This window comes from Opisthocomus hoazin, chromosome 7 (genome assembly GCF_030867145.1).
Source record: "Opisthocomus hoazin isolate bOpiHoa1 chromosome 7, bOpiHoa1.hap1, whole genome shotgun sequence".
Classification (NCBI taxonomy): domain Eukaryota; kingdom Metazoa; phylum Chordata; class Aves; order Opisthocomiformes; family Opisthocomidae; genus Opisthocomus; species Opisthocomus hoazin.
The window spans coordinates 49,290,561-49,300,159 of NC_134420.1; the positions used below are offsets into that span (position 1 = coordinate 49,290,561).

At 52.9% G+C, this 9,599-nt stretch overlaps 1 protein-coding gene across 1 annotated transcript; it reads right to left on the reverse strand.

The window, feature by feature from the left end:
* Nucleotides 1-12: 12 nt before the first annotated feature.
* On the reverse strand, nucleotides 13-5,190 carry NOXRED1 (NADP dependent oxidoreductase domain containing 1). The gene is given in 11 exon segments (XM_075427148.1): nucleotides 13-304; nucleotides 1,119-1,209; nucleotides 1,212-1,340; nucleotides 1,540-1,717; nucleotides 1,856-2,102; nucleotides 2,221-2,295; nucleotides 3,199-3,336; nucleotides 3,557-3,611; nucleotides 3,614-3,736; nucleotides 4,814-5,003; nucleotides 5,119-5,190. Coding segments are annotated over 11 exon segments (1,590 nt in total).
* Nucleotides 5,191-9,599: the final 4,409 nt, after the last annotated feature.

The following is a 9,599-nucleotide window of genomic DNA, read 5'->3' on the forward strand; positions in this document are numbered from 1 at the left end:
CTTCATTATACTTTACGAGGATTTAGAATCATAGTCGGCAGTTTCCTTTGGAATTTCTGAGAAAATGTTGGAAGGAGCTGTGGAGAACGAAGGCTCGTCATCCAGCGTCACACCAGGTTCCACTACAGCTGACGTAAGAGATGTGTGGGTGCTGCTCAGCCTGCAGTGCTGTGTAGGCCAGTCTCCAGAGGATGCCTGGTGTAGTAGAGCAAGGTGGCAACGGTGAAGCTCACTCTTTTCTGGCAGCTGGCTAAAGGGAGACTCTCTCAGTTGTGCAGCTGTCAGGTCAAAGCAGGGGAAGGTTCTGGGAACAGAAAACAAGTGGAAACATTTATGGGCAATAACAGTCTGAAGCAGCTTTCTAATAATTTAACCAATAATGATTTTCTTCAATGTCTGACTATGAGTCTCTTTCTTGGGTCTTTGACAAACAGACTCAGAGACTTGAATATAAAATGTTCCAGGCATTACTCTGCCATGCAGAGCAAAACTGAGCCTAAAGGCTCTAGAACAATCCTGCACAAGCAGGAGTCCTTTCTCGTGTTCCCCGGACTTAACATCCTCAATAGTCTAATCCATGAACCACTGTAAGCTGCTTACCCATAAGAACTGTCCTCTCTGGATATTCCAGATATACTGGATACTCTGAGGGTGACAGAGCACTGGAACAGGCTGCCCAGGGAGGTTGTGGAGTCTCCTTCTCTGGAGATATTCAAGACCCGCCTGGACAAGGTCCTCTGCAGCCTGCTGTAGGTGACCCTGCTTCAGCAGGAAGGTTGGACTAGATGACCCACAGAGGTCCCTTCCAACCCCGAACATTCTGTGATTCTGTGATTCCCACAGGATTTTTTATTTTTTTCCTGCATCCGATGCCCCGGTCCTGATCAGTGGCTTCAGACAACCCTGGTAAGTAGCCAAAGAGGAACCAGTGACAAAATAACTCAGGGATGACAGTCCGTGTCTTTCATCACCAATACATCACTTAAGACAAGCAACACGCAGTTCAGCACCTTCCAACCCACCAAGACAGGCCGTGCTTCAGCTGTGGGGTGAGGCACGTTTCAGAGCAAAGAGGAAGCCTGGACAAGTGGTACTGCACCATTCAGCCCTTTACTTACTTCTCTTGAGTCGCTGAAGAGGCAAAAGCTTTGCTGACAAAACTCTTGCACAGAAACAGCAGGCAGGAAGTTTTCTGCTCTGCACAGATGGGCAGCGTTCGGGGAAACAGAGATCATTGAGTAATTTCTGTGCCTTCTGGTGAGGCAGGCTCTGCCACATGCTGCTGTTCAGGGCTGTGTAGAAAATGGCCACCAGCCATTCAGCATTGACTCTTCTGTTCCCTGCAGGACAAATAAAATCAAATGTCAATTACTGGTGTGCACACAGCTGGGAAGAGATATTCTCATCTCCCCCTCCTGAGAAGAACTGCACTGGAAATCAGTCACAGCTGGTTTATTTGAAACCTCTGATCTAGGATCATTTTAGGTGAGGGATGCCGAAATTAATAGTAACAAGTCTAGTTTACAGTAACAAGTTTACAGGCTGCATATAAAGTTGTGTATTCAGCCACCACGGCATGATGAGCACTGTAGCTGCTTTGAGAGCACTTGGCAACGCGAGAATTAGAAGCGCATGCAGCAGCGTGTAATGAAATTGCGATGGGCAGAGGCAGCAGCCGGCAATAGGGACAGCACGTCCATGGAAATACAAGTTGAGCCTGAGGGAAGAGAAAAAGATTCTGGACCATGTTCTTGCTCAGAAAGTGTGCCTCTGCTCCTGCTCACTGATGGAGCCTCAGAGCTGCTGCTGTTTGACGAAAGGAAGTGGCAGCTCTTTGGAAAGCGGCGGCAGGTACATGGAAAGCAGCACACCTGAAAGGCAGGGTGAGCCCCGAGTGCTCATCCGAGAAGCTGGTGCAGGAGACACAGACTGCCTCACATTGCCCATCCACCTCTTGTGCATGACTACCCCCTTCCATGCATGCGATTCTCACCCCAGCTTTAGCTGTACAGCAGCAGGATTTCTGCGAGAGGGTTTGCTTCCCCACGCTGCGCTCCTGACTGACGCCCTTACCACCGGCCCAGCCCCAGCCCCGAACCGTGCTGGCAGGGGACCACCGAATGCAGCTGTTCAGGAGAACGGCTGCCATGGCTGAACACCAAGGGAGCCTTCGCCCCGGGACCCGCGGGGCCCGCTGCCTGCCCGGCAGCAGGGGCTCACAGTGCCGGGGGACCGTCCCCTTTGTCTCCCCCCAGGATGCGCCGCAGCAGAGCTGGTGCCCATGGCCGGTGGTGCCTGCGTGGGCGGGATCGTGAGTTTTTCGGGTCCTGCGTGAGGGAAACTTGGAGGAAGCCGCGGGGAATATCCCACCACACCATCCACGGCCGAGTCAACAGCTGCTGGGATCCATCCCGTTAACGTTTCTGGTAACGGCTCCTTCCTGATAGCCATCGGAACTGGCCAGAAGGGTTCTTCCTACGTGACGAACCCTCATTGCCTTGTGTTAGAGTGAGCCCCTGGGTCTTAATGCTGACAGTGGAGAGATGGCCACAGCAGGATTTTTAATTTTATCATATAGTGGTCTGTTAAAAAAAAAATGGGGGGTGAGGGGGGGAGGAATGTGCATGTAAAAAATGATCCTTGTGCTTTCTCCCCCAGTGCACATAGGTCATAGCCCAACTGCAGTGGGACAGGAATATGTCAAGGTCCAAGTCCCTCCCCACTGCAGGCAGATTCCCTTGAGCAAGGTCTCTCCCATCTTTTCCTCTCGCAGCCCCTCTCCATCTGGATCCCCACTACTCGTCTGCCCTCCCTCAGCCCTGCAGTCAGCAGCCAGCATCACCCAGGTCGAGCTGATGGGGGACAAACTAGGTTTAGCTGGTGAGGGGGAGGAAGCAGTTATCCTTTGCAGGATCTGCAAACCTTTTATGAGGAAACAGCCTTGCCCACGGCGCGAAGACCAGCGTGACATTTGGCCCCTCACTGGTCCCCTCAGCAGCAGGGCAGGACTGGCCTGAGGACAGGGGCTGGGCAGCCCCAGGGGTCAGGAGCAGGGGGAACAGGTCACAGCCCTGCACTCAGAGCCCTCGGGAGAGCTATGGCAGCAGCTGAAACTGAAACACGATGCGTTGGGTTTACGTGTTTGACCATGGAGACTGTAGGCTGCTTCCTCGCACCTTGTTTCCTGCGCTGTCTCACAACGCGTTATCTCGCAGCGATAATCTGAGGCCCGGGCAGGAGCGGGGTTTCAATATCAGCATTGCATTTGATCTGGCGCGCCCTTGGCTCATTTTGATTGTGTTTTCAGGTTTATAGCCACAAAGTCTACAGCTTCCTCTAGACAAACAGAAAGCAGAAGCTCAAAAGCATTCCTGTAACTCCAGCAGTTGGGGCCTTGGGGAAGTGACCTGCCATGACAAGGTTTGCAATGACATTTCACAATAAAATTGTGAGAGGCAGTAAGAGGCTCGGCCAGAGCACGCACGCTGTGCTTGCCCTGTGAGGTCCCACACGATGGCAGCCCGTCCAGGCTCTGAAATGACGTGGTCTGTTTTACCTGAGCAGGGGAACGGCGGTGACGAGGCTGTACAGAGCGCAGGGTTTCTGGATGCAGGCTGAAAAACGGAGCAGATGGACAGCACATGCGACGGGAGGCAGCAGAGGAATGCAATGTCTGCCCAGGTCACCAGCTGAGCGTTGCCATAAAAGCACACGAGGCCCTGCTTCTGCAGGTCTGCTGCGAGAAGCCAGGAGAAAGGGACTCAAAGGCCCACGGAACAAGCACGGGTGACCGAGCAGCACCTCTGGGCACCAGCAGCACTGTTACCTGTGCTCTGCCACATGCAGGTGAAACACAAACCACTGCTCCCCAGCTGGGACCACTGGCTGCCTGCCCACAGTGGCACGGGGGGACTTTGGCCACTGCCCATCACCATTCCTACATGGCAAAGGCCAGCAGCAGAGCGACGCAGAGCAGGCAGCCTCTCTGCCAGGAACAAGCAGGCAGAGAGCTCAGCTGCCTGGCCCTGGTTCACGCAGGCTGATTTAAAGCCTTTAGCTGAAACAGCCAAGCCTTGGGGTCTGGCTAGTTTTCAAGATCTATAAAAATCCATTTAATAATCCCTGCTTCCTCTCTGCCCTGAGATGATTAGAAAGAGGATTTTATTGTTCCAAGCATCTCCCTGGAGGACTGTTCTCCCCACTTGTCTTGTTTTACAGAAGAGTTTACGGGGCAGTTGACAGTTTGTATGCAAACAGTTGCGGTAATGCTGCAGGCTGGTTTCCTCTCCTGGCTGGGCATTCAGAGCCCAGCGAGCATCTTGTCTGCTACAGCTGACCCTGCAGCTGTGAAACAAGGAGAGGGCTGTCTGTTTCAGCACTGCTGCTCATTTGGGGAGATGCTTGCTTTGTTGGGTGAGTATTTAACAGCCTGGAGTCTCAGTCACCAACCGGCAAATGACAAGGAGAATTTTGAAGAGCCACAAAAATGGGGGGGACTAAACTAAAATGGACCTTAAAATAGACAGCGTTCAAAAAATTCAGTTAATGCCTCCACCACACTCAGATGGGACTGGTAAAAGAACCCAAAAACTAAATTAATGTTTGGTTGACAGTGGGTTTCCAACCAAATCAAGATCTTTTCTACAACAGCATCCTCTGCTTCCCAGTAAAAAAAATGGAGTTTCCGTACCTTCAGTATTTTTGGCAGAAAAATATTATTTAGTGAGTTCTGCCTGAAGCGCTATGAAGAAGTGCAGTTAAAGGTCCACATAAGTGCAGTCCCTCTTCCAGGCCCAGGCTGGGGAGGACTTACCCAGGCTCTTGGGGCGCCTGGTGGAAATGTGGGTGCTGGGGTGCAGAGCACAGCTCAGCATCAGGAGCGCTTGTGTCAGCTGCTTCCCAAGGTGGCCCCTACCGACCATCCCAATCTTCAGGCTGTGGCCGTCCCACAAGGAAGTCAGCAGGTGCTTCTCAGTCCTGCTCCGCCTGGGGGAGCGGAGAAGCTGGCATTAGCCGAGCACGGTCCCCACAGACTGTCCTGCCCTTCCAGGAAGGGTCCCACGCCACATGTCCGGATAGCACATCCCAGCCCCACTCCTTGCATCCAGCTCAACTCACACCCCTGCTCTCCAACGGGATCGCCAGTGAGGCAGCGGCTGATGGCTGCAGCCTGGCATGCACAGCATCCATGGGGCTTGGGGCTAGAGCCCGAGGAGCCCCCATCCCAAAACACACCCCCACGGTCACACTGACCAGCAGCTAACTGTAAAGCAGCTCAGCAATCAAGAGCTGACACCTGGCAGACACATCAACGCACACAGTGGCTGATCTCGGGGACAAGTCAGCATGCGGAGGGCAGACTGGTGATGGTGGAGGCTGCTGCTGAGAAGGGACAGGGGACAGCACGTGCTAGTGGAGGACAATGGGCTCATTATAAATCATATAGACTAGTGGCAGGAACAAGTCACTAGCGTTGGGCACTACAAGGTTTCTGGGATGAAACCCCAATCTGGTGCTGGAGACAATCTCCATTCCCTGGTTTTCTCAGGAGAAAACTACCCCAAGTGATTTAAGAGTGGCTGACAGCGAGTTCTACAAATGCAGGTGTTCTGTAACCAGCAAGCATGGGTGTAAAGAGCAGGTGAGTTTTTAACTGTGCAGAACCAGATAAAAAGCTAACAAACTGTAGCATTGTGTAGGAATACCTATATCATGCTTAACTTCATACAGAGCTGGTGTGAACCACACAAGAAACTCCCTACAGAGACCAGCCACCTTCCCTCGTCCTCCCAGCGACACATTCATGCTGTTTAGACCAACATCAGAATGACCAGTGATGTGCCTGTGTCATGTTTTAACTCAGTAAAGATGCAGGAGTTTGGGAAGAGCTTGGCATGCCAAGGTTTCTCCCTGACACGGCTGTGTCACCCAGCCAGCACATTTTACCGATGGTGAGGAGCTTGCTTACACCTTACCTGAGGTTGTGGAGAAGTTTGGAGAAGATGGCATGGGCACAAGCAGCCCCTTGCAGCATCTTGTCAGATGCATCAAGGTTTCCTCACCTTCTACTGCTTCATCAGCCTGAGAGGACTCGAAAGTCCCACATCTTGGCCCAGAAGGACAAGCATCAGCAGGGAGGATTTAGAAGAGGGACTTGGCCTCCACCCACGCAGCATCGCAGTCCATCCCAGTGCTTGCTGGGGTTGCGCCTGCAGCGTGAGACCCCAGCCCTTCTCAGGGTTTCTCCTTGCAGACACAGGACCTAGAAAAGTGGCTGGTCCCCACAGGCAACGCAGCTACCGAGAACAAGACGCATCAGTGGACATCTGAACCCGCGCTTTCTCTGACGGTACATTTCTCTGTTACACAAGTCCCAGCTGGACTTTAAAGCCCAGCCACCCGCAAGCTGCTGGCACAGCGCTTGGGACAGAGTTTGCTGGAGCTGCTCCTGGGCTGGAAGTAGCGAGAAAATCAAACCTTCAGCAAGTGGTTCAGTTTTCTAGGTCAAAGGTATTTTTTCCATTCGCTTTCAGCTTTCCTAGGCCAGTACCGCACCTCCTGCCCTCCCCAGCCGAGCAGCCTCTCAGCTCCTGCTCCCGGCACGTGTTTGCTGTGAAGTCCCCATGTTGTGGCACGGTCAGCTCAGCAGCGTCTGGGTGTGGGAACCCTTGCCCAGGACCTGCCTTATTCCTTGAAAAGAGCTGCAGGGACGCTTTCAGGGGTACGAGGCAATCACCATAACAACAGAGTGACTACGACTAGCTCAGAAAGCTCTGAAAACCAGAGCAGCTGATTCCCTCCTTTGCTAAGGAGATGGAGTTTCCGCCAGCAAAGGTGCTGGGGGTTTAGAGGCTGTCCGAGTGGCACCTCCCAGCCCTGCCTGCTTCACCAGAGGACAGCCTGGATCGCCATTTAGCCTGACATGAGGCAAATGTACAGTGCTTCTGGCCAGAGCAGGACACTGCTGAGCTATCTGAATTACTTGTGTCCCCTGATGGAACCTGGAGCATGCTTCAGTGTATCACAAACCTGTGCTGGAGATGGAGAGGCGAGAACTGGCCCGTTCCCTAAGGGTCTCTGCAGCTCACCGCACTCAGGCACGGCTCCCACAGGGCAAAAGGCACCGACCGGGCTGAAACGCCCTAAGCCAAGCTCATCAGGGACAAAAATGACCCCATGTCCCATCGCAAGCAGCTGGAGCCCTGTCTGGCACTGTTCACCACCCTCAGCCCGCTGCTGCCCGTGGCACCATAGTCAGCGCAAGGAACAAGGGTGGCCTGAACAAGGCCCCCAGGTTTCCACCCCTCAGGTTCTGTCCTCGTTGTTCATGTCTCCCATCGGTGTGGGAGGCACCGGCCCTACCTGCATGGGCATCGAGCCCAGACCCCTGTGGTGCCCAGCCAGCACAGCCTGGGCACTGCTGCTGCCATGGCAAGCGCCCAGTTACCAGAGAATCGCACACCTTCATCTGGGGAAGCTGGGAGTGGGGGCTCTTCCAGAGCCACCACGGCATCCCCCAGAGCACAGAAGCAGGAATCAGTCGTGGGGGAGGACCACCTTCACCGCAGCGGGCTGATTTTTCTGCTGGGTACAGCCGTGCCACCTGAGAGCCGGCAGCTAGGTTAGCACAAAAAAACTAAGAAGGCAGGGGTTGAACATGTCTCTGTGCTGGCTCTTGCCCACACGTGTTTGTGGGGCAAAGGTGCTCTCAGCCAGAAGGTTGGCCTCTCTGAGGGGGTCAGATGGGTTGAATTTCCAAAGGAAGAAAAAAAAGAAAAAAGCATTTTGCTACCTTCACGCCAGTTTGATCAATGATCTAATTCGTCAGCTGGACTGTGCTGCCTAAAAGCAGATACATCCCAAAAGCACGCAGGGCAGAGGACCCGTATTAAAAAGGAAACCTGTATCCCACCGAGGCTGTCCCAAAATCATCTGCATCAGCTGGGCAGTGCCTGCCACATTGCTAAAAAAAAAAAACTCCAACCAAAACTACCAGCTCTACAGCAATTTTAGGTTTACTACTTACATAAACCTTACCTTCACTACTTACATAAACTTACCCTCCCCAGCCATAGGACACATTTCCCTGGAAATCCTCCTCTCCCTGCCCACACAAAGCAGTCATGGGTAGCCTGTGAGCTGTGGCCTCAGAGGAACCCAGGAGTAACAGTTAGGGCTCCCAAATGCTGCCTTATATAAAAACATTCCCCGATGCATAGTGCGCTATCAATCAGATGCTTAGACCAGCCCCGGTACCTGGTGCTCTGGAAGGTGCTTGCAAAGCTGGTACCCAGCTTCTAGCACTGGGGTGTGAGGAACAACCAAATCACTAACCCCATCCCATGCGGCACATCAGCATTTTCTGTCAGAAGCGGTCCTGCTGGCTTGGGACGCTGGCGGTGCCAATACCCACGAGTCAGAAGCACTGCGTCCTGCAAACTGCACACCGAGGTCAGGGGAGCAGTAGGCTCCTTAACGTCTCTATCACTGGTCGTACCACCAGAGCAGCATCCAGGACCCACACTTGGAGAACATTGGCGTGAAGATTTATTTTATGGCTTCATCAGATTCCTCCAAGGGTATCTTCAGCTTCTCCTGCTGCTCCCTGACATAAATCCCAACCAGTGACACCATCCCAACTCCCACAGCCAAGCAATGTCCTGGCCTGGGGCGTGTGGGAGAGCCTGGCAGCAAACCTTACCCTAGCCACAGCAGCCTGGGCTGCCTTAGGATGAACGCTGCCAGCAGGTGAAGGAAGGTGACCCTTCCCCTCTAAGTCCAAAGTGCTGTGTCCACTTCTGGGCTCCTCAGTACAAGAGACATGGACGTACTGGAGAGAGTCCAGCAAAGGACCACTAGTGTGAGTACGGGACCGGAGCATCTCTCCTAGGAGGAAAGGCTGAGACCTACAACTGTTCAGCCACCTGGAGAAGACTCAGGGCAGATCTCACCAGCATGTGCAAGTATCTGATGATGGGACATGAAAAGGAACCCAGACTCTTTTCAGTGGTGCCCGGTGACAACCAGAGGCAGTGGGCACAAACTGAAATGTGAGTCCATCTGCAGACAAGAAAAAACCTTTTTAATGGGAGGGCGGTCAAATTCAGGAACAGGTTGCCCAGAGAAGCTGAGTAGTCTCCAGCTGTGGAGATACTGAAAACCCAAACAGACAGTCCTGGTCTGCCTGTTCCAGGTGACCCTGCTCGAGCTGGATTGGACCAGATGCTCAAGAGGTCCCTTCCAACCTAAACGATTCTGTGAGGGGAAAAAAAAAAACAAAACAAACACCAACAAAAAAAAAATTGAGAGTGCACAGTGCAGCAGGGAGGCCGGAATGCAAACCTGCCCTCAGACTGGTAAATCGCTACCTAAAGCCTTCACCTTTGTGTGACCACCCCTGTGGCAGCAAACTCTTCTACAACATTAAAATTAATTCATCTGTGCTGATGGTATTGAAGGTGTGAAATAAGGTACTGCTGCAAGCAAAGCCATTCTATGGTGACACAACAAAACACTCTGCATACTCACTTTGTGGAAGAGGTGATCAACTGCTCAGGATTAGCACACAGAGTGACACAATGCTCAGTGTGGGAAGGAAA